We start from the raw sequence: 23,482 nt of genomic DNA on the forward strand, positions 1-23,482 counted from the left end.
GGACAAAATTTTCAAACCACACAGTACTGACTTACATTGTACTACTGGCTTTTTGAGTTTTGAATAGACAAACAAAAATACTAAACTTTTTTTTCAGTATGTTATTGTAAAAGGTGTCTGCTGTAGTTTTCAGAAATTCCCTATGAAGTGGAAAACTAATTTTTACAAGTCTTGTAATAGTTACTACAAAGGAATTCTTATATTTTAAGAATGAGGACTGTGTTCCAAGTACTTCAAAACCTAAATAATAGGCTAAAGAAATGCTGACTTTTTGCAGTAGGAACATCTTTTAAGAACACTGATTGATTGGAACTATGAAATACAATTTATTTGTAAAGCAGTCTTTTTGTCCTGTATTACAAAGACTTTGCCGTGTAGTAGACACTCATTTGGTTGGATTCCTATTTTCGTCTGATTTAACAGAAGACTGTTTTGAATCTTTTGAACAGAAGACTTAATCACATGTCATTAAAACATTAATTTACAGCTGTTAAGTACTCTCTTCCAGAAAGATACTTCTCAGGATAGAAGTTACTCTAAACTAAGTTTAAGATAATGAGATTGGCATTAAGAAAATCTAACTTTAAGAGTGTTATTGCTTTTTCTTCTGTTGTGCAGAGAGAAGGGACATGCTCTTCTCAAAAATTTTTACAGTGGTGTTTTAATGTGAAAAAATACGGAAGGTGAAAAAGCTCTTGAGGGTAGGAGATCTCATTGAGATTTTTACAGACACATCATCTTGATTAATGTGGAGCAGCTTACACCATGAGTGTTTTTATATAGGTACAATGTTAATTTTTTAAGTTGCTGATTTTATGTCGTGTTCTCCAGAGTGGTATTGGCACAGTGTACTCATAGATGGATAAATACAAAAACTATAGCAGTATTCTAACAGCTAAACTGCAAGGCATGAAGATGGTAAAATACAAATAATATGCCTCCAATTTGAAAGTAGAAATGGATGTATTTTTTCAAAATCTACTAGTTAGAAGTACTTAATTCTTTTTGTAATAATGAATTTGCTTTGGTTTATTTCCTTCCCCTGCAGGACTCCTCAAGTAGTGAAGATTCAGCAGATGACTCATCCAGTGAAACCAAGAAGAAAAAACATAAAGAGTAAGATATTTTTCAAAGTAATAGCACACATTTTTTATCATAGAGACAGATGCTTGTAACTTAGGCTTGATTTCCTCACTCCTGAAATGCTTAAATTCTCTTTTACATTTGTCTTTATCTTTCATTTCCAGTTTTGTAATTTTTAAACAAATTCTCAAATTAACATCTCTGTTACACTAGTTTCTCAGCAAAAGAGTCTGTAATATTGTTTGAAAACATTCATCAGTGCTTTTATTTCTAAAATACTTTACTGCAGTTCACTTTTGAATTGGAGGCCCTCCATAAAAATTCCTGTGGAATTGGGAAACTACTCTCAAAGCAAATTCAAGTTAGAATCCCTTAGCTGAAGCCACTTGAAGCGTCTCTTTTCTATTTTTCTGGGGTTGCTTTTGTTTCCTTTTTTCCTTTCCTTGGACATGCTTGAAAGTTACTATAGTTTTGATATTAAAAGCTTTATTAAATTGTTAATTAATCTATTAAGATTGAATTTTCCTGTAGAAAGTCAGAGTTAGGATCAAGATACTGTGCATCATCTTTCCTATCACAAAGTAAAAAATCTCAGTTAAGCAGAAACTAGGGAATCTTGCTACTCAGTCACAATTGTCTTATTTGCAGTACCTTGCCTGGCTATGAAGCACTGATGTGAGAGTTGAGTGGGAGCTTATGGGAGCCAGTGCCACTCACCAGTTGCTGCAGTTCAGGTTTTTCTGCAGATTTCTCAAATCTGCCTCTGTTATTTTTCAATTCTCGTGTCTACTTGCTGATTCTTCACGTGGGCCACAGTGACCCATACTCACTGTGACTCATAGTAGGCATTAGACAGTATGGGACTCAATAGAATACAGTGTGATAGGACTTTGATTGGAACATGTCCACCTTCTGATGAATATGTATCTGTCCAAGTAGACTCGTTAAGTGCTTTGATTTCTTAATGTCAGGTTATCTCATTTCTTCATGCTGGAATTTATATATAGAAATCCAGATTTTTGTTGTTATTTTAGATTTTAAATCTACATCTTGAGAGCAAAAAACTTAGTCCAAATCCCTCTGATTCCATTAGGCATTTTTTTTACTTAACACCAAGGATAATTTTCTGTCTCATCAACTGAAATACCTGTAACAAGATTTTTATTTCTGTGGAGAGTCTTGAAATTACAGCAGATCCGTCATGGATGAGTAACTGTTCTAAAAAAATGCAACAACATGAAATTACTGTTTTGTCTTTCGTTGTGTATAGTGAAGACTGGCAAATGTCAGGATCAGGGTCAGTATCGGGAACTGGTTCAGATTCTGAATCGGAGGAAGACAGGGAGAAAAGCAGCTGTGAAGAAAGTGAATCTGACTATGAGCCAAAAAACAAGGTCAGAAGCCGGAAACCTCCAACCAGGTAAGAAGTTAGGCATTTGAATGCTCTGATACAATTTCTAAAAAGCAGTTGAGTATTTACTACTTGTACACATGTGACTGAAAATAGTAATACTGAGAAAAAAAAGTAATTTTTTTAAAATAACACGATAATGTTAAATAAACAAATAAATAAATAACATGCTTTCTAGTGAATACCTTTTCCTGTCTGCTTTAAATGAAAGCAGAGTAATTGAACATTCATTAAATACATGTATTCAGAAAACAATACAGATGATTATTGTCCCTTTTGACACATCATTGTTGTGTCATACATTATTGTCTTCAAGAATTAAGCCAAAAAGTGGGAAAAAGAGTGCCGGACCGAAAAAGAGGCAACTTGATTCATCAGAGGATGATGATGAGGAGGAGGATGATGATGATGATTATGATAAGAGGGGATCTCGTCGCCAGGCAACAGTCAACATTAGTTACAAAGAAGCTGAAGAAACCAAGACAGATTCTGATGATTTACTAGAAGTTTGTGGAGAAGATGTTCCACAACCTGAAGAAGATGAATTTGAAACTATAGAGAAATTTATGGATAGTCGAATTGGCCGTAAAGGAGGTATTTTTTAAAGTGTTTTGAAGATCCTTGTTAAGCTCATGGTGCAGCTTCAATAGATTCTCAGCTATAGGTTAAGGAGCAATAGTTTTAAGGTTATGAAGAAGTTATGCTGTTCAGCTTTCATATTCATAAGAATGCTCCTATTCCTTTCCAAGTATAGCAGAATAAAATACAGAAAAATTGCATACCTAAGTAGAAAATAAAAGTCAGGTGGAGATAGCTCTGTATTGCATAAATGCATACCATATTGTTACGATACTGTTCATACACTTCAGTGGTACTTGGTCAGTACCAATTATGTACAGTGCAGTGGAGAAAATAGGCTAGATTGGAGAGCTGACTAGTTGTCTGAGCATTGAAAGACAGTGTTGGCAAGGCTGTGCCACTGAAATTGTGATTTCAGTTACTGCAGTACAAATAAAGAACCATGTGTGGAATGGCTACAAAAATGCATCTAAAATTGTGTCTAGATATTCTAGAATATCTAGAATTCTGCTTTGCATTTGAGTCTGCAAGTAAAAATAATAGACTCATGGAATGGTTGTGGTTGGAAAGGACCTTAAAGATTAACTAATTCCAACTCCTCTGCCATTGGCAGGTACACATTCCACTACACCACTTTGGTCAAAGACGCATCCAACCTGGCCTTGAGCACTTAAGTTCCAGGCGTGGCGAATCCACAGCTTTTCTGGGTGTAACTGGGCAACCAGTTATGGTGTCTCACCCCACCCCAGGAAAAATTCTTGCTAATACCTAATCTAAACCTACTCTCCTTCAGTTTAAGGTCATTACCCCTTGTCCAACTACTACATGTCCTTGACTAAAGTCCTTCTCCAGCCTTCTAATAGCCTCTTTTAGGTACTAGAAGGTGCTGTAAGGTCTCTCCAGAGGCTTCTCTTCTCCTGGCATAACAGCCCCAACTCTTAGCCTGCTTTTGTACCATAAATGTTCCGACCCTCTTGGTGGCCTCCTCTGGATGTACTCCAGCATGTCCATTTCCTTCTTATGGTGGGGCCCCCAGAGCCTGGGGTCTTCTTTTTTTCCCTTTTTCAAAAATGAGGTTTATATTTCTCCTTTCCAGTTAGTATGAACTTCCCTGGACCACCATGGCCTCAAAAATTACAGTAGTGGCATAGCTGTTTCCTCCGCCAGTTCCCTCAGGACCAGTAGATGTATCTGGTTAGGTTCCATTGACTTGTGCACTTTCAGTTTCCTTAACTGGTCTCAAATCTGATCTTTTCCTGGAGTGGATGATTCTTTGTTCTCCCATTCCCTCCCTGCGTTTGCTTTCTTTGGTGTGGCTGAGTCGCTTGCTGGTGAAGCCTGCTCCTTGTCCCAAGTACCCAGTTCTTCCATACTAGTTATAAAAACTGCTAGTTATAAAAACAAACACATGAAACCCACCCCCCCCCCCACCCCCCCCCCCACCAAATGCTGAGCCCCTTGTGCTTCAGGGATACCTTTCTCCATTAATTATACCTAGTGTCTAAAGTTATTGACCTCTTTCAGAAATTGTACTACTCTTTCATTCAAATTCCCTCTCCCGTGGTATCCCATATCCTGCTCCAGTGTATGGTGTTACTGCTGTGGTCAAAGAAGCTTCTTTCGTTCTTCCTGCCCAGATGATGTTGCTGCTTTTTGGCATTGCCTCTCTGTGACTTTATCTGTTCCAGCAGCTTGCTGGTCTCATTTCCTTATCAACACCATTGAGATTAGCTCACTTGGTTAGAGCTGGGTGCTAATAACACCAGGGTAATGGGTTTGATCTCCATACGGGCTTAAGTGTTGGACTCCATGATGCTTGTGAGTCCCTTCCAGCTCAGAATATTCTGTGATTCTGTAACCTGTCCTCACCAAAATAAGTCCATTTGCTGCTGCTAGTGTGCTGCAGTTACAATAAAGTGTGTACTTAATCTGCACTTTATAATTTTTACCTTGTAAGATAACAGAGGCAGGACAACAAACAAACAGAAGATGACAAGCAACGTTAGTGTGGAGCATTCCCTAGTGACTGCTTTAAAAACCAGGAAAACAAATAAAAAATCTCATGAGAAAAGATAGGATATTGCAGGTTAGGTGTAGAAGTTTGGGTTGCTTTTTTGATTCTCTTGTCTACTTGTGTATGTGTTAATACATCATAATCTTTCAAATAATAGTAATGACATGAGTGCAGTAGACACTAGCCAAGTATATGCTCATCAAATTACTAGCAGTTACTTTACTACATTTCTAGCTGGTTAACTTACGATAATGCACTCTTACTCAAGGCATATGTTGTCGTTTCTTTCTCAGCCACAGGTGCTGCAACCACAATATATGCAGTTGAAGCAGATGGTGACCCAAATGCCGGGTTTGAAAAATCAAAGGAGCCGGCAGAAGTACAGTATCTTATTAAATGGAAAGGTTGGTCACACATCCATAACACTTGGGAAACGGAGGAAACACTGAAGCAACAAAATGTTAAAGGAATGAAGAAGCTTGACAATTACAAGAAAAAGGATCAGGAAACAAAACGATGGTGAATCTTTTTATGATAATTATTTCAAAACACTATAGGTGTTCTGTTGTGTTTCTGAGACCTGTTACCTGTTTTGAGAACATAACTTCAAGTGTCTGTGCAGTGGGAAGAACAAAACTTTGAAAGACAAAGCCCCTTTTAACATGTTCCAGTAACATAATCCTCTGAATCTGTTTTTTGGGGGATGAGTGTGTGTGTATGTGTCTGTGTGGTATAAATGGAGTTTTAACAAGATGGGTAATGTTGAAAAATGAGTAATAAATTTTAGCTTTTAGTAATTTTTCCATTATACTTTGATTGGAATTCTTCAGGAATTGCTGCAAGGATCAATGTTTTCTTGGTGCATTAGCCATTTCAGGTTACTTTGAAAAATTCAGCTTTCTTTGCTGAAACCTGAGGTTGAAGCTTGGGAACAAAAACATGAAGAAATACACACATTTTAAAGTCAAGTCTTTGGTGTCCAGTTTTATTAGTATGTTTAATGTAATTAATGAATGCTGGTGGGATTTTTAGCAACTAATCATTAGATGGATTCTTACAGAGTGAGCCACCCTGACTGCTATTCCATGAAGATAACTGTAAAGTGTACTGCTTATCCAGAGACACAGCTACTACAGCTACCAGTTATAATCAAGCAACTAATGGAGAATACTTAATTTCAGCAATAAGTATTTTCAGTCATTAATGGTGAGGCACTTAAGCCAGACACAGCCATTTTGTAGTAGGGATTTTTAAGCTGCTCCTTCAAAAAAGTTTTCCAGGCAAGATTCATGGCATGATTACATTCAGAGCTATAGAGCTGCTGAATTTTCTTAGTTATAGAAGTATATGGTGTAGTAAGTGTTGTAAATTTTAATTCCCACTCCAGGCTGAAAAATGCTTCTCCAGAAGATGTGGAATATTACAACTGCCAGCAGGAGCTTACAGATGATCTACATAAACAATACCAGATAGTGGAAAGAATAATTGGTATGTTACAAACTTGTGGACAGAAATCAATGTCAGGAATTCTGAATGTTCTTAGTGCTCTTGTATTTGTAGTTAAGAAATGTAAAATATTGATATCACAAACTTAAATCTGGAACAAAACTTCAGGTAAAGAGAAGAGCTGTCAGGCTGTCTGTATGGATCTAGCTGTCTAGCTAGGCTGTCTAGCTTCTCTTATATTATTACCTAAAATGAATGTTCTCCTACACTGTAGAAGTTAAATGCTGATCAGATATCTGGTGCATTTTTACAGCTCATTCAAATCAGAAATCAGCTGCTGGTTATCCAGACTACTATTGTAAGTGGCAGGGTCTGCCTTACTCTGAATGCAGCTGGGAAGATGGAGCTCTCATTGCCAAAAAGTTTCAGGCTCGCATTGACGAGTACTTCAGCAGAAATCAATCCAAGACCACTCCCTTTAAAGATTGCAAGGTGAGTAGGTAATTTGCAATGGATTTATAATCAGTTGTACTGGGTCTGACTGGGGTAGGGTTAATTTTCTGCACAGCAGCCTCTACAGTCTGTGGTTCAGATTTGTGACCTAAATGGTTTTGGTAACACATATTGGTTGTTGCTGAACAGCACTTGCACAGTGCTTTCTCTGTGTCCTGTTGTGTTATCCCCACTGTGAGTAGGCTGGGAGGGAACACACCAGTAACAGCTGAATCCCAGCTGACCAGAGAGGTACTTGGTGCCATTTAGTGTCTTACTGAACAATAAATTGGGTGGGCTGAGCAGGGGGTGCCTGTTGCCTGGAGATTTGCTGGTCATCAGTCTGCTGGTGAATTGATGTGTGACTCACATTCTGTCATGTTTGGGTTTTTTTTCTATGTGCTTTTTTTTTTTGATTGGGTAGGTGTTTTTCCTTCACCTAGTACACTCCATATTTTGACTCAAAATTTTTTTCTTTTGCCTTTTCATTTCTCTCTCTTGTCCCTCTAGGGTGGGAAGTGAGTAAGCAGTTGGGTGGCAGCTTGGCTCTTGGCCAAGTTCAAGCTACCACATCAGTTGCAATATTAAAAATGTGATTGATTTATTTATTTATTTATTTATTAATACACATATCAAATACATCTTATGACTTTTTTTTGGAAGTATTTTTAGAATACCAATAATGATGTATAGTGGGATGTACAGACAATACCACTGCTGTGAGTAGCTTTTGAAGATGCCAGTCCCCTGAATTTTTACTGGCATTCAGAAATGTGTTTGTTTAGTGTTGTAGTTAAAGAAGACTTCGAGTGAGTTAATGTCACTCATCATGTGTCATTTAGATCAGCAATCAAACTAGTTTCAAATTGCAAATAACTTTGGTGATTTTCTATGGCCTTGCTTGCATTGATGGATAAAAATTAGCGTTAATGGCCTAGTAAATGCGTCCTATTACTTTTTCTGTGGGAAGATCTTTTGGCAGTTTCAATCAGTTACAGTTCAATGATTGACTGATGATCAATTTGCTTTCCTCAGGTTCTAAAGCAAAGGCCACGGTTTGTTGCACTGAAAAAGCAACCATCTTACATTGGAGGATCTGAAAATTTAGAGTTAAGAGATTATCAGTTAAATGGGTTGAATTGGCTTGCTCACTCATGGTGCAAGTAAGTAGTCTCAAATTGCAAGCATTTGTAAAGTATTAAAATGTGGGGTTTTTTTTCTTTTGGGTGGTTTTTTTTTGGTTTTTTTTTAAGTTGGAGATTTTCATACGGTAAGCTCAAAGTAGAGGTCTTTAGGAACTGGTTTTGATCTAAGTAGTACCAAAAATTACTGTTTTGTGGCTGTTCTCAATAAAAACCAGCTAAGCTGTGTCATTACTTTGCTTTTAGTTTCAATGGAGTAAGTCACAGTTTTAAAACAACCAACAAACCCAAAACAGTAGAATGGGAAAACCCAAACAAACATTTCTGGAATGTCAACATTAGTGTTAAACTTTTTTAATTAGACCAGGGAGGAGACTACTTACAACCTTTTTGTTGATTTAAGTGGGTAGGAGGAATTGGAAATCTTTTTATGGAAAAACAATGTATATGAGTTTCATCAAAATATATAGAAGCAAAATCTTGAAAACTTTATTGAGTAGGTTTTGTACTCAAAAGATGATAATTTCTTTTTATCCAAACCTTCCCCATATCCACATCTCCCCTAAATAGCTTGCTTTCTTTTTTTTTTTTTTCTCTTGTTTTAGAGGGAATAGCTGTATTCTCGCAGATGAAATGGGTCTGGGTAAAACAATACAAACAATTTCTTTTCTGAACTATCTGTTTCACGAGCATCAATTGTATGGGCCTTTCTTATTGGTTGTACCACTTTCTACCTTGACATCATGGCAAAGAGAGATTCAAACCTGGGCTCCTCAGATGAATGCTGTAGTTTACTTAGGAGACATAACTAGTAGAAATATGGTGAGTATTTCTCCTTTTCTTTGGAAAGGCTTGTACATATTGTACATAACATAAACAAGACGTACTTCATGTTCTTATCATCTGCATGTCTCAAATATTTTGATTGGGACTGAGCAAATATTTGCTGAAGCCCTATGTCTTCAAAATGTGAATTGAAAGCTTGGATTTTGATCTCATGTAAATGTGTGTGAGAAATTTCCTTTCTGCTTAATAGGGAACAGCATTAAAAATTGTCTTGCATTTGAAAACCAGCTGTCTTCTGCTATGTCATTATTTACATGGATATAGTGAAAATAAATATGTAAGAAACCTAGTGATCATCTTATTTTATTTCTTGAGAAGTTGTTTTGTTAATATTAGTAGTCTTACCCATTAAAGTAAAAAAATGCTTCTATGTTATATATGTGTATGTGTATATATAGTGTGTATATATATGTATATATATTTATGTATTAAATGTATATCTTTTAATATGTATATATCTATTGATATATAGAAATGTTACATATATGTGTGTTGTCCTTCTATTTCATTATAATTGTTTTGTGCCATTAAATATCTGCATTATTGCAGTATTTAAATTTATTCCAGTCAGCACGAGATTTTTTCTGCAGCTTATAGTTTGTTTCTTTTCGTAGATAAGAACTCATGAATGGATGCATCCACAGACCAAACGATTGAAATTTAACATACTCTTAACAACATATGAAATTTTGCTAAAGGATAAGGTAATTGCCCTTCTGTTGGGAGACAAAAATAATTTCCCCAGTATAGAATTCTTGTTAGACTTGCGTGTGTTTAATTTATGGTCCATTAAATTTATGGAGAGCCTGATAGTTTTTATTTTCAGAAGTGCAGCAGTATGGAGTTTGGGATTTTGGTTTTTGTTTGGGGCGGGGGGGGGCGGCTTTTTTTATTTTAAGCACTTTCGGTTTTTACATATGTGTGGTGAGGCTTTTCAGCCTTTTCCCATTTTGTGAGATGGGTAACACTTAATTTTCTGCACTTTGCTTGAGAGTTTCATTATGTAATGATCTCCTCCCAACTTCATGCTCTACGTCTTTCCAGACCACTATCAAGGAACTGAAACAGAAACCAATCCTTAGTCCCAAATATGATATACAACTAGGAAGTCCCATATAGTTTTCCTGTGATACTGTGCATACAGAATATGTGTACATGTATTAATACTGTCTTTGCAGTGATAGCACACAGAGTTACGGTTGATCCTTCTAAGAGTATGTGGAAATTGAAGAAACACTTTACTTGACTTTGTTTACTTCATTTGTTTGTATGGGAAGAAGTCAATAATGATTTTTTTTCCTCTGCCATGGAAAAAAAATGTGGTTCAGACTTCTGTGCATTTTTTTTAAATAATAAATTTAATTTATGCTTTGTTAGGATGACTACACGGCATTTCATTGAACCTGGCAAATGTAAAAGCCATAATTAGCACTAAAACATATAGCTATTATTTTATTACAATAAACCAAGCAGTGATTTGGTTTATAGCTTGATTATATAATGTGAGAAATCATTGAATGTGATAATTTGAATCATGTTTCACACCTTCTCCATTTCTTTTCCAAGTCATTCCTTGGTGGTCTGAATTGGGCATTCATAGGAGTTGATGAAGCTCATCGTTTAAAAAATGACGACTCTCTCCTGTACAAAACTTTAATTGACTTTAAGTCTAACCATCGTCTTCTTATTACTGGAACCCCTCTGCAAAACTCTCTCAAAGAGCTTTGGTCTTTACTGCACTTCATCATGCCAGAAAAGTAAGAATGAGTTTTTTGTTAAGTCTGTTACAGCAAAGTAGAGTAGTGATGTGAGAATCAGTAGATGTAGGGAATTGTACTGAAAGATAGCTTAAATATCCTATATAAAGTAAATGCATATATCTTTTCATGCTGCTTTAGGTAAGTAATGCTGGCAGCAGATATCATCTTTTCCCATTTTAGCAGTGCTCAAAAGTAATGGATTGATGTATGAGTCAGAACCTGGAAAAAAGATTTTGTCTTAGCCTGAGAGAAAAACCATATAGATTTGCTCTGGGGGAGGAAGAATGGAATCTTTCTTGTGTTAGTACTATTAATAAAAACAAATATGTGTTAAGATGAGAAATAATCTGTAATTCAATCAGATAGCTGGTTTTCCTGTATGTTTTGCATACGGTAAGCTTACTGCATTGACCTGATTTTGTACTGACTTGTTTAAACCTAAGATAAACTAGAGCACATGTTTGTCTCAGACATCTTTTAAATGCCGAGCACCATAGCTCTTTTTAGTTTGAGCTGTGGATTATACTAATTTCCTCAGAACATTGCCAGCAAAGCCACTGAGGTTGGGTAGCCATTATTCATTTGTTTGATCATGAACTCCATTATCCAAGTCTGTGAAGACAATAGCTACACATCAGCTAGACCATACAAGCTGCAAGACACATTTTCAGTATATTTTTGTTCTCCCGCACACCCTCTAAACATGGAGATGGCTTTTTATGCTGTCTTGTTAAAATACAGTAACAGAATTTTCTGCAGTTTCTGCAACCGTCTGGACAAGTGGCTTGCAGAAAAAGAAAAACATTGCATTTCCTTTGTGGAATCAGAAGTTTTCATTCTGTAGACATTTTTAGAAAACTCCATTCCTCTGTTTACAGGCACAATATCTGGGATTTCTTGGGAGATGAAAATTCAGAAATTTGATAAAAGAGAAGGGAGGTGGGGAAGAAATCTATATGTATATGTATTTCTGTGGTCTTTGTATACATGTTCTGTATCTGTGTTACTGTTCTTCCTGAGTTTTGCTTCATCAGGTCATTCATAGCATGTCACCATTTTGTGCTTATACTTTATTATGTTGAAGGTTTTCCTCATGGGAAGATTTTGAAGAGGAGCATGGCAAAGGGAGAGAGTATGGTTATGCAAGTCTTCACAAAGAACTTGAACCGTTTCTGCTGAGAAGAGTTAAAAAAGATGTAGAAAAGTCTCTACCTGCTAAAGTTGAGCAAATTCTGAGGATGGAAATGAGCGCGTTGCAGAAGCAGTACTACAAGTATGTACCAACTCTTTGTGTATTCTGCTGTTTCAATGATATGTCTTATGTACAATTCACTGAATTACAGTGGTTTGTATACTGTATGTAAGTTGAGGCTTCTACAGGGTTTCACAGCAATAAAATTTTGTGAAGCAAGGGCTCAGGAATTACGTTGGTGTAATGTCTGTTTATGTAGTTTCTTTTGTTTGATGTGTTGAGATGCTCTTGTGGGAGATGCTTTTTTTCTTTAGCTTGTTCCTGTTTTGACAGCTTAGCATCTGCCTTGCTTACACGTATGGTTAAAAGTTACTAATATTGTACATCTTATTTCACAGGTGGATTTTAACCAGGAATTACAAAGCCCTTAGCAAAGGTTCAAAAGGCAGTACCTCAGGCTTTTTGAACATCATGATGGAACTCAAGAAGTGTTGCAACCATTGCTACCTCATTAAACCACCAGATGATAATGAATTCTACAATAAACAGGAGGCCTTACAGGTAATGCCACTTTTAAATAAAAAAAAGAAAAAAGTTTTCACAGGATTTTGTAGTGCCTTGGCAGTTCATTATTCACTTGGCAGTTCACTTATTGAAGTGTATTAAGGAAAAACAGGTTTTCATAAAATGTGCATATTGGGTTTTCATAGTGAAGTATTTTCTGATTCTTAATTGGAACTGAATAATCGACAGAGAATTGACTAAATAAATATGCCCAGTTTTAATTACATATTATTGTATGGATGTTTTAAACTGTAAAATTCTTCAGGAATGTTAGAATTTGCCTTTTATTTTTCTGCCCACGGTAATAGAAAGAAAAGGAAACCTCCGAATAATGTCCAACGTATCCCAGTGTGCATTAGTGTTGAGATTAATTTATTTTGCAATGTATGTTTCTTGGATTTTGTAGCATTTAATACGTAGCAGCGGGAAACTAATCCTTCTTGACAAGCTACTGATTCGTCTGCGAGAACGTGGCAACAGAGTCCTGATTTTCTCACAGATGGTAAGGATGCTGGACATCCTGGCAGAATATCTGAAATATCGTCAATTCCCATTTCAGGTAAAAAACTTGCTGGTAATAGCAGCTAAGAAGCTTTGACCTTGAATATTAATCTTTTTCTTTTCTTTACTGTGAGGATATGAAAACACTGGATGGAACAGGCTGTCCAGAGGTTCTGAAATTTCTGTCTCTTGTTGAGGTCCAAAAGCTACTTCTTGGACATGACCTTGGGCAGCATGCTTTAGCTGTCCCTGGCGGAGTAGGGGCTTTAGACAAGATGACCCTCGGAAGTCCCTTTCAGTTTTGTTTGTGATTATGTGACTTTTACCCCTTTGATTAAAAAAACATGGAAGAAAATGTCTTCTTTTTCTAGAAAGGGAGTGGCTCTGTGATGAATGTTATTTTGAAGTTAAACAGACGAATTAAAAATTACGTGAGCTGCTTTTTTTTTTCCTTCACACAACAGTTTTGGCAGCTGACAATTGAAGTTGCTCTGCTATTGAATGTAGTATAAAAAATGCTTTTTAACTGTAGTTCTCAATCTCTTTAGAGACTTGATGGATCGATAAAAGGGGAATTGAGGAAACAAGCACTGGATCATTTTAATGCAGAAGGATCAGAGGTATGGTAATTTTTTTTTCCTGAGGAATCTGTTTTATTTCTTCCCAAGAAGTACAAAAAGACATTGCACAAAAAAGGATGGCTGAAAAAAGTGAGGAATGTATCAATAAGGTTGCAAATTCATTGTTGCAGTCTAGTGTATAAGGTTTATATAATCTTTTTTTTAAGAAGAGGTTAAGTAGAAAACACGTAAATTAGGAAAATGGTAGCTGATTTCTCTGTAAATGCTGCAGAATTTTAACCCCAGTTTTTTTCCTCTATAGAATTTAATAATGTTTACTGGAGTGCTGAACTTAAGCAGTTAGCATCCAAAAATCCATTGGCAGTGGGTGGAACTAACTTCATATATCGTTGCATGAACTATCATATTTTATTTGTTTCAAATACAATACCTTTTATCTTCATTTGTTGCCACCTGTTACTTGCCATGGAAGAAATAGTGATGAACTGATTCCTAGCAATTCTTTGTAAGCAACCTGTGAGTATGTAGGCATCTGTTGCATTTCTTTAGATTCTGAACTGGAATATTTGTACCTTATTTAGCACTCCTATTATGCAAATCATTCCATAGCTTTGAATCAGTTTAAATCTTTTGTCCTACACTCTCAGATTTGGGGGACTGGGAGGTTGATTGGTTGGTCATTGATTTTGAGGTTTAGTTTGTTTGGTTTAATTGGTATTTGAGGATAGCATTTGTTACTTGCTGCTGAGCTTGTTTCTGCTTTGTGGGGGGAGAAGGACTGAACTCCATGTTAAATACAAAACCTGACTCTCTTTCGAATTTCTTTCATAGCCATTGTTGACATTTTCTGAAATCTTAGCAGTTACACTGTACATTTTTTGAGATGAAGAGGAATTTAAACCATGCATTTCTAAAATTGAGGCAAGCTCTGCATTTGTACAGCAAGAACAAGAATGCTCACAGTTTTCTATTTCCTAAAATTTCATAATATTTTGAGGAGATTTTGTAGAGTTTTTGTATTACTGAACTACGGGCTACCTGGAAATCTTTAACACAATTCTCAGTGCTGTTTCCTTATTGTAATGCTTGCTTTTTGCTGTAACTGTACTGAAAATTTGGTTTGTTTGCTTTGCTTTAGCTTGGATTTCATACGTTGGTTTCTTGCATGTCTCAATATCCTTCTACAGTCTTTCCTAGTTATGAAAGACTGAGTCAATAATTTTATATTGCCTACCGGGTTTTTTTCTCCTTGCTGCTTACCCATTTTCATATAGCTTATGAATATGCTGAACAGCATTGAACTTGGCAGAAGGTTTTTGCTTCTGTCTCTTAATCAATTAGGTGTAGATTCAAGTGCTTTCCCTGCTCTGACATGAGTGTTTAGTCTTCCAGGTCTTGGGGCAGGGAGGGTGAGAGACAGTTTTTGTTACATTAAAGGCTTTGACAGTAAGATTTGATGGTTTTTGGCCAGTCTGGTTTTGTTGGGATGTCTTGCTTAGTGATCCCCATCTGGCATACTGCTTCCTTTAAAGTGTTGAGAAGTCAGAAACTTTATGAAAGAAATTGGTAGTCTGTGTTCACTTTATATTTAAAGTGGCTTTAAGCATAGAGCAGTTAAGGATTTAGTAATATATGATTTTGTAGTCTGCACCACAAACTCCATAAAGTATATTGGTTCCTTTAGGAATATTACAAGTATTGTATATAAAACTATTTCCTGCTTTATGATTTCAGGACTTCTGCTTTTTACTGTCTACCAGAGCTGGAGGATTAGGTATCAACCTGGCATCTGCTGATACTGTGGTTATATTTGATTCTGACTGGAATCCACAGAACGATCTGCAAGCACAGGCTAGAGCACATAGAATTGGACAGAAGAAACAGGTAAACACACTCAGTTTAAGCTTCAGACCTTAAGGACAGTTCTGTACATCAGATGTCTACTCTCTGTCAGCACCATTCAGTCCTCATGTATTTATGAGAATAACAATACTTTCTGCGTATGTTCAGAAATGTTAGTAATGCTCATTTATTTTTTCCTAAGTCTCTGTATAGGAAGAAATAATGTGGCAGCTGTGATATTTGAGTGAGAGTGGGAGAAGAGTTGTGGACTTGTCTGTCTTACATTCATTGGTATAATGTCATTCTATACAATAACATCAGGCACATCGCAGGTGCTTAAATGTTCTAGTTCTCAGCAGGATTTCCTTCTTACAGAAGAGATACAGTAATAGTTAGAAGTATGACTTTGCCTCTGGCAACGCTTGTGCCAAGAAGTTTCATAACTGAAGTTTATAAGGAAAAACATTTCTCTAAAGACTGTGGTAATGTGATTAAAGTAGTATTTCATATTTGAAGCCCATGAAAAAAGTGGAAGTTATATAATGAAGACTGAGATTCCTACTTTTAAGATTTTTTATTTTCAAATACGCATAGGTTAATATTTATCGACTAGTCACAAAAGGATCGGTAGAAGAAGATATTCTTGAACGAGCCAAGAAAAAGATGGTGTTAGATCATTTAGTAATTCAGAGAATGGACACTACAGGGAAAACTGTCTTGCATACAGGCTCTACTCCTTCAAGGTACCTTGTGTTTGTTTTTATACCAACTTACCCTTAAGAATATTTCACTTGTAAATGAAAGGCAAAACAAAAGATGCAGAGTCTTCGTAGATTTTTATTTGCATATTAAATACGTATCTCAAATATATTAAGAGTTGAACAGTAAAAACAAAACTTAATTGTCCCATGATTATAAAGAACTTTTCCAAGTTAATAAGTTAAAATGTGTTTCCTGAAATATCATTTATTTCAGCTCAACACCTTTTAATAAGGAGGAGTTGTCAGCAATTTTGAAGTTTGGTGCTGAGGAGCTTTTTAAAGAACCTGAAGGAGAGGAACAGGAGCCTCAAGTAAGTAGCACTTCTGGACTAGGTAGATAAAACAGGTGAAAATATGTATGAATTATTTAATTGTAAAGAGAAACTTCTTTTTTTTTATCCTTAGGAAATGGATATAGATGAAATATTGAAGAGGGCTGAAACTCGGGAAAATGAGCCAGGTCCATTAACTGTAGGAGATGAGTTGCTTTCGCAGTTCAAGGTATGGGTCTGCTCCCTCCTTCCTGCCATAATTATACTTCCTTTTTAAACAGAAATATTTATCTTCTGTGTAGCTATCTCTTCATTCTTCATAAATAGGTACTTCAGTCAGTCAGCTCTGTATCACTTCCTAGTAAAAGGTTTTTTTGCTTATACATGGTACCTTACCATCAATATAAACAATTAAAAATACATTATGTATTTTGATAATAAAATGAGATGTATTTATAAATGTGTAAATTATTAGAATTTTAATTTTGTGTTTTATTTACTGCCTTTGTTATTAAGCAGCTATAGTATCATTAAATGCGATATATTCTTTGTGATTCTTAGCTGATCATTTCTCCAAGTTGCTTATAGCCCTGAAGTAAACTTGGAATGCTAGGTATTTTTAAATCTTATCAGTTAAACGTATTATGTGTGGGAAAAAAAAAATGCAGAGCATGATATATTTGTTTAGTTCAGGAGATTATTAAATAGCTCTCCTGCTAATCACTCATTCACAACATATTTTGGTATCTGCATGGTATTACTGTTTGGTTAGTTTTATGTTATTATAGTTTCACATTAAATCAGGGATTTAGATGTTGTTAACCCTATTTTAAAGGAAGTTAAACAACAATCATACAGGTGTGAGGGGCGTGATTCTCCTTATATCTCATCATATCCCATGCTGAAAGGAGTCTGTCTTTCCTAAATGAATAAAAATACTTTCATTACAGACTGTTTCATGAAACATTCTGTATTTATAAATTTTATATATATGAAAGAATAGCATATATAAAAATAGGTAAAATATGTGAATATTATATGTATAAATGCATAAAATATGGCGTCTGTAACTTTGTTTTCCTAAAGTAGTAGTTAAGTCTATAAGTCTTTTTCGAATTGTTTAAGTATTGACTTGATGAAAGTATTTACGTTTTGATGTACAAGGTGGCCAACTTCTCCAATATGGATGAAGATGATATTGAGTTGGAACCAGAAAGAAATTCAAGAAATTGGGAAGAAATCATTCCAGAGGTCCAGAGGCGAAGAATAGAAGAGGAGGAAAGACAGAAAGAACTTGAAGAAATATACATGCTTCCAAGGATGAGAAACTGTGCAAAACAGGTGTCTCTTGTTTCTTACTGACTCTGTTGCTTTTGAGGTTTGGGGTTTTTTTTTCATTTTCTGAATGCATTTTTTTGGCAGAGCAGGTAAAACTTGATTATATTAGTTACTTACATAGCTTGTTTGCTCTGGAATTCCAGATTAGCTTCAATGGCAGCGAAGGGAGGCGCAGTAGGAGTAGAAGATACTCTGGATCTGATAGTGACTCCATCTCAGAAAGAAAAAGGCCGAAAAAACGTGGAAGACCACGAACTATTCCTCGAGAAAATATTAAAGGATTTAGTGATGCAGAGATCAGGCGGTAAGATATAAGAGGACATGCATATTTAAAGGGGCAAGAAATTGCAATTATATTTATTAATAATGTTTTTATTTGTCTCAAAACTACAGCTGGTAATCTATTTTGCCTGAAGTTGCTTGAAATATTTTTATTCTAGGAATTTAATGTTTTTACCTTGTGGTGCTGACATAGTGAACAAGCAAGAATTTGTAACAAGAATTTGAATCCATTTTAATGAGGTATAAAATTAGGTTTGAAAAATATTTATGATTAGTTTTAAATTTTTTAGTTCCTACACTCTTTGAAGAGAGTCATTTCACTGGATGATTACTGACAGTGATTTTACAAAGAGACAAGCAGAATAATCTGATTTCCATCAATTTATCTAAAACCTTTGGTGCTGAAAGAATATGTTACATCTATTTCATGACAAATGAAATAATTTGATTGGATTTCGTTTTCTTTTTAAACTTCTTGGCACTATAATTGAATTTTTAGATCCTGCTTTTTTGAAACTGAGAAAATTAAAAATCCCATTTGAAGCTTGTGCTGTCTTTAGTCCCTTCTGTGTATGCTAATTATTTGCTGAAGTACTGTTTTGGTAGAAGAAGGAGGAATTATTTTGGTTAACATTTTTGGGTTGTAAAATGCTACTTTGCTTCTAAAATTTAAGTATGCATGTTTCTCTAAAATGCTGTAAAGTTTCAGAGTATTTTTCTTGAGGAATAACTTCAAAGATCTTATTTGGCTTTCTATCTCATCCAACAGCAAGGCAGATGGATACTTTTTTCAAGACTGTTCTTGTGCTTGCACAAGTAATTTGATTAGGAAGTTTTCTTTCTTCTTTTTATTTATTTATTTTTACTTTATTTAATTTCTTTTCTCCTCCAAGTATCTATAGTTTCTTTCCATTGCTTAGATATTTCAATAGAAAGTATCTTTCATGTCATTTTCCAAAATCTTCCAATTGCCTGTTGGAGATTGCTCTTTTTAATAACTGTATAACTACACATAACATAATGTCTGAAATCTTAATTTACTGTAAATCCACATTCAGTTTTCATTTCTAGGTACATACAGCTGTGGAGTTCTCAGTCTTTTGAAATTAATAAAGTAATTTCTGAAGTAAACTGTATCTTTATTGTTTTATTTTTATCAGTTCTTAAACCCATAAAATGATTTTGAGTTATCTGAACATATGAAGCTAATCTGCTCTCTCTACATTTTTTATTCCCATTGTCCGCATAGCATTATACTAAGATTAACAGTTGTATCAATACAACTTTTAAACAAATGCTGTTTGTTAAGTATATATTTAAATGGCAAAATTATTTTCTGTTACTAGGTTTATCAAGAGTTACAAGAAATTTGGTGGCCCTCTTGAGAGGTAAATTTGTTTGATTATTATTTGTGTGGCAACTTGGAATCTCTTTTTTACAAAAATCAGAATGTACCATGAAACTTTAGGCAGTAGGGGAGGTACATCTTCTTGAATATAGTGTGACTTTAGTGTAGTATCTTCCATTTTTTCATGTATGGTGTGTGTGCAGACAGCCACACAACAGACCTTGCCATTTGGAGAGATGATTCCTTCATATTTATCTGCTGACTTGTTTAATCTTCATTGGTAATAATCATTCACTTGTCATGTTTGATAAGCCTGTTGAAAGCCTATCAGTTTATCCACTCTGACTGTCAAAGTTAATTTTGCATTTTACCTATTGTCAACTGTCATTTTTAAGCTTCTTTCATTAGTCCTATTTTAAGAAAAACTTCCCATCCTTAAAAATACTAATCTGTAGAAATACTTGTAGTGCATATGATCATATGATACATATACATGTACGTATGATTTAATGGTTCCTTTTCTTTTCTGAAGAAATGTGCAATAATGTAACACTAGGGTAGGGTTCTTTACAATTCTTGTTTTACTGTCCTCATACCTAAATCATTTGGGGCTTTTTCTCTTGGATCAAAATTTTACACCAAATAGAAATCCTGGTGACTGATAAATTATGTGATCATTGCTTTAGTTTTGAAGTCTGAAGGAGTCATTCACAACTGCCAAATTTTCAGAGTTTCAAAAAATGAGTATTTTTTTTATTACAGGTTAGATGCTGTAGCTAGAGATGCTGAGCTAGTTGATAAATCAGAGACAGATCTCAGACGTTTGGGAGAGCTTGTACATAATGGATGCATTAAAGCCTTAAAGGATAATTCATCTGGACAAGAGCGAGCAGGTACAGTATTCAGGGGGCTTGAGGGAACAGTGGAAAATGTCAAGAAGAATGAATTACTCTTGCACTCTGATCATAACAGAAAACAGATTTGTTGGGAAATATGAACAAAAACGTTGGGGTGTGTAGTGGATGATTTAAAAAAAACAGGGTTATAGTAAGATGATTTTTTCCTCTTTCTGTATGACTTGCCACTGAAAAGTGCAGTAGGTTTTTTATTTGCTGTTAAATTTAGAAGTACTCCTTTTATGTAGGGGCTTTTTAGTTCTGAAGCATTTAATTCAAGCATTTGGTCAAGAAAAGGTGATGTGATATAATTGTTTTCTTTACATTTTTCTGATGTTACTTGTAAAGGTAAATATTTTAATACCTTTGTCATTTATTTTAAGGAGGTAGACTTGGGAAGGTTAAAGGCCCAACATTCCGAATCTCAGGAGTGCAAGTAAATGCAAAGTTAGTCATCTCTCATGAGGAAGAATTGGCACCATTGCACAAATCCATTCCTTCAGATCCAGAAGAAAGAAAAAGGTACTGATTTTTTTATATTTTTTAAGGAGCAGTAGTGCAGAAAACTTTTCAAGTCTTACTAGCTATTATAACTCAAACACTCTATTAAAATAAAGCATTGTCCCTCTAGCCCCTTTAAGAGCTGGCAGTGGTAACCTGCTCCACAGCTGTACTTAGGTTTTTTTTCATTTGCCGGAAGTTCAGGCTGTTACAGAAGCCAGTGACAGCTTTAACTTGTTGATTGTATTCAATATGAATTGTGTTCAGTTACTACCAATAATTAGGACTAAGACTGAGGCTTGCTGCGGAGCTGAATGTGTCATCTCTGCTTGAGAGGGGTATCAAAGTGTAAAAGTAGTTGTTCCTACCCTCTAAACTTGCCACCTTGTGTATTGCAGTTCCTAAACTATCCACTTAGTCAGAACATTTGGATGATGATTTTTGCTTTTATTCGAGGCTAGCCAATTCTGTTACACAGCTCATGGCTACAGATATCTGTTCTTCATATTTTAGTCTTGTATCAGCTTTAAAACACATTCCAGTGCTAATTTCAGTAACTTTTTATAGAAATACTAAGAAAATATTATGATAAATATTTGGAATAATTTCTTAAATATACCAGCATCTTAACAGAGCAAATAAATCTAGTTACATTACTTTTAGTATGTTCCCTTCCCCCTCTACTAAGTTTCAGATGTAAAAATCATTTATTTGTCTTTCTAATATATTTCTTCTAGATATGTCATCCCATGCCACACTAAGGCTGCCCATTTTGATATAGATTGGGGTAAGGAAGATGATTCCAATTTGTTAATAGGCATCTATGAATATGGTTATGGCAGCTGGGAAATGATAAAAATGGATCCTGATCTCAGTTTGACACAGAAGGTATGTCATCTACAATAGTTTATCAAGGACAATTTGCTTAGGTATTGATGCTGCTAAGTAGCATTACTAAAAGAGCTTAATTTATGATAAATTAAATTGCAGAAATGTTATACATCAGTTGTACTTCATACATGCTTCATATTCTTCTTGTGGTATATTACTACATTTTGGGGTCTTGAAGCATGCATTCTTGCAATCACTTGTGTTTTCATATTCTCACATGGTTGGCCCTGTGTCATTTGATTTTTTTTTTCAGTCCTTTCCTTTATTTCAGATGTTCCAATTCTGTTAATTTTGTATTCTCGATCTTTTGAGAAGGGAAGTTTTTCTAGAGATTTAATTTATTTTCTCTGTCCCCACTTAATCAACATATTCTTCAGCTGAAGCTGTCTTCCACTCCCAACATTGAGAGTGGCTGTACTAGAATTAGTGCAGTAGCTTCTTAGCAATAGCAGCAGCAAATACTGAGAAGTATGAGGTGAAGTAAACTTTGTGACAGTGCCAACAACCTATAGGTTTGGGATTTGAGGTGCTAGGTTTGTGTCCAAATTTTTATAAAAATGATGCCTACTCCTGCCTTTCATTATTTTGTCTGGCTTTTGAAACCACGTATTTATATTCTTGGCTGCTGCATTTAGAAAATGGATAAGTCAGAGCCAGGAGTTATGTGACTGACTGGTACAGGTGCCTGGATTTTCTTAGATGAAATATCAGGGTGGAGACAGAAATCTGAGGCTGGTTTCTTGAGTTGGTTTTAAACTCGCACGCAATTTCTGAGGCTCTGCATTGGTTGCTTGCATTGGTTTCATTGGAGAGAAATGAAAACTTTTAAGAAATTTTCCTTTGCTTTAAACGTTCTGACATATTTACTAGGTATCGTTGGAGTGGATTGTTTACCATGTCCTTTCACACAGCTTTTTCTGTTCTGTGTGCTCCAGGGTAACTTCTAAAAGTTGATAATCTGTACTCACAACTGTGATGCTACCATTTTCTCCTCAGATTTTGCCTGATGATCCAGATAAGAAACCCCAGGCAAAGCAGTTACAGACCCGTGCAGACTACCTCATTAAATTACTGAATAAAGACCTTGCAAGGAAGGAAGCACAAAGGCTTGCTGGAGCAGTAAGTAAAATGTGGCATTCATTACTAAGGTAAAACAATATCCTTATGGACGTGTTACCTGATCCTTTTCATTTTTTAGTTCTGCACTTTTTATTTGTGTAGTATTACTCTATTGCTGATGGTAGTACATAAGACGAATTCTGGATATTCATTGCAAGTTTCATGTTGTACTGTTCTCTTACTATTTGTGTGTATTTTCTTCTGTTGCACTAAGCTCTGTCTCTGATCCTGAGTAAAGTGGTGGTCATTAGTGGCAATAAATAAAATAAAAAGAACTCTCTCTTTGATGTAAAACCAAATCTTACTTTGCAAATACAATGGAAAGATGCTTGTCAGTTGACACGATTAAAGAGATCAATTTGCATTCAGGGCAATTCAAAGAGGCGGAAAACAAGAACTAAGAAGAATAAGGTGCTAAAGGCTGCAAAATTAAAAGAAGAAATAAAAAGTGATTCTTCACCCCAACCCTCTGAAAAATCCGATGAAGATGACGATGAGAATAACAAGGTATCTTACACGCAATAAAAATGTCTATTCAGTTCTTCCTGTTAGTATCAATTTGTATTTTATCTTCTGCTCAGCTTAATAAAATTAAAACACTTCAATGTTATGCTTTTCCTG

At 35.3% G+C, this 23,482-nt stretch overlaps 1 protein-coding gene across 2 annotated transcripts in view; it reads left to right on the top strand.

The window, feature by feature from the left end:
- Positions 1-23,482, top strand: part of CHD1 (chromodomain helicase DNA binding protein 1) — a 54,531-nt gene that overhangs the window by 20,279 nt on the left and 10,770 nt on the right. For both annotated transcript variants that reach the window (XM_005533043.3, XM_014261563.2), the window contains exons 5-30: positions 1,049-1,116; positions 2,354-2,503; positions 2,811-3,088; positions 5,381-5,606; positions 6,475-6,575; positions 6,847-7,025; positions 8,061-8,188; positions 8,773-8,989; positions 9,628-9,717; positions 10,580-10,770; positions 11,858-12,046; positions 12,364-12,526; positions 12,936-13,088; positions 13,579-13,650; positions 15,346-15,495; positions 16,048-16,196; positions 16,429-16,525; positions 16,620-16,715; positions 17,651-17,827; positions 17,968-18,128; positions 19,453-19,494; positions 20,217-20,347; positions 20,734-20,872; positions 21,589-21,739; positions 22,739-22,861; positions 23,231-23,368. In XM_005533043.3, the coding sequence (XP_005533100.1) occupies positions 1,049-1,116; positions 2,354-2,503; positions 2,811-3,088; positions 5,381-5,606; positions 6,475-6,575; positions 6,847-7,025; positions 8,061-8,188; positions 8,773-8,989; positions 9,628-9,717; positions 10,580-10,770; positions 11,858-12,046; positions 12,364-12,526; positions 12,936-13,088; positions 13,579-13,650; positions 15,346-15,495; positions 16,048-16,196; positions 16,429-16,525; positions 16,620-16,715; positions 17,651-17,827; positions 17,968-18,128; positions 19,453-19,494; positions 20,217-20,347; positions 20,734-20,872; positions 21,589-21,739; positions 22,739-22,861; positions 23,231-23,368 (3,759 nt within the window). The remainder of the gene's footprint in view (positions 1-1,048; positions 1,117-2,353; positions 2,504-2,810; positions 3,089-5,380; positions 5,607-6,474; positions 6,576-6,846; positions 7,026-8,060; positions 8,189-8,772; positions 8,990-9,627; positions 9,718-10,579; positions 10,771-11,857; positions 12,047-12,363; positions 12,527-12,935; positions 13,089-13,578; positions 13,651-15,345; positions 15,496-16,047; positions 16,197-16,428; positions 16,526-16,619; positions 16,716-17,650; positions 17,828-17,967; positions 18,129-19,452; positions 19,495-20,216; positions 20,348-20,733; positions 20,873-21,588; positions 21,740-22,738; positions 22,862-23,230; positions 23,369-23,482) is intronic.

This window comes from Pseudopodoces humilis, chromosome 4 (genome assembly GCF_049639895.1).
Source record: "Pseudopodoces humilis isolate 2021_Gansu_Grassland_sample_001 chromosome 4, ASM4963989v1, whole genome shotgun sequence".
Taxonomy (NCBI): domain Eukaryota; kingdom Metazoa; phylum Chordata; class Aves; order Passeriformes; family Paridae; genus Pseudopodoces; species Pseudopodoces humilis.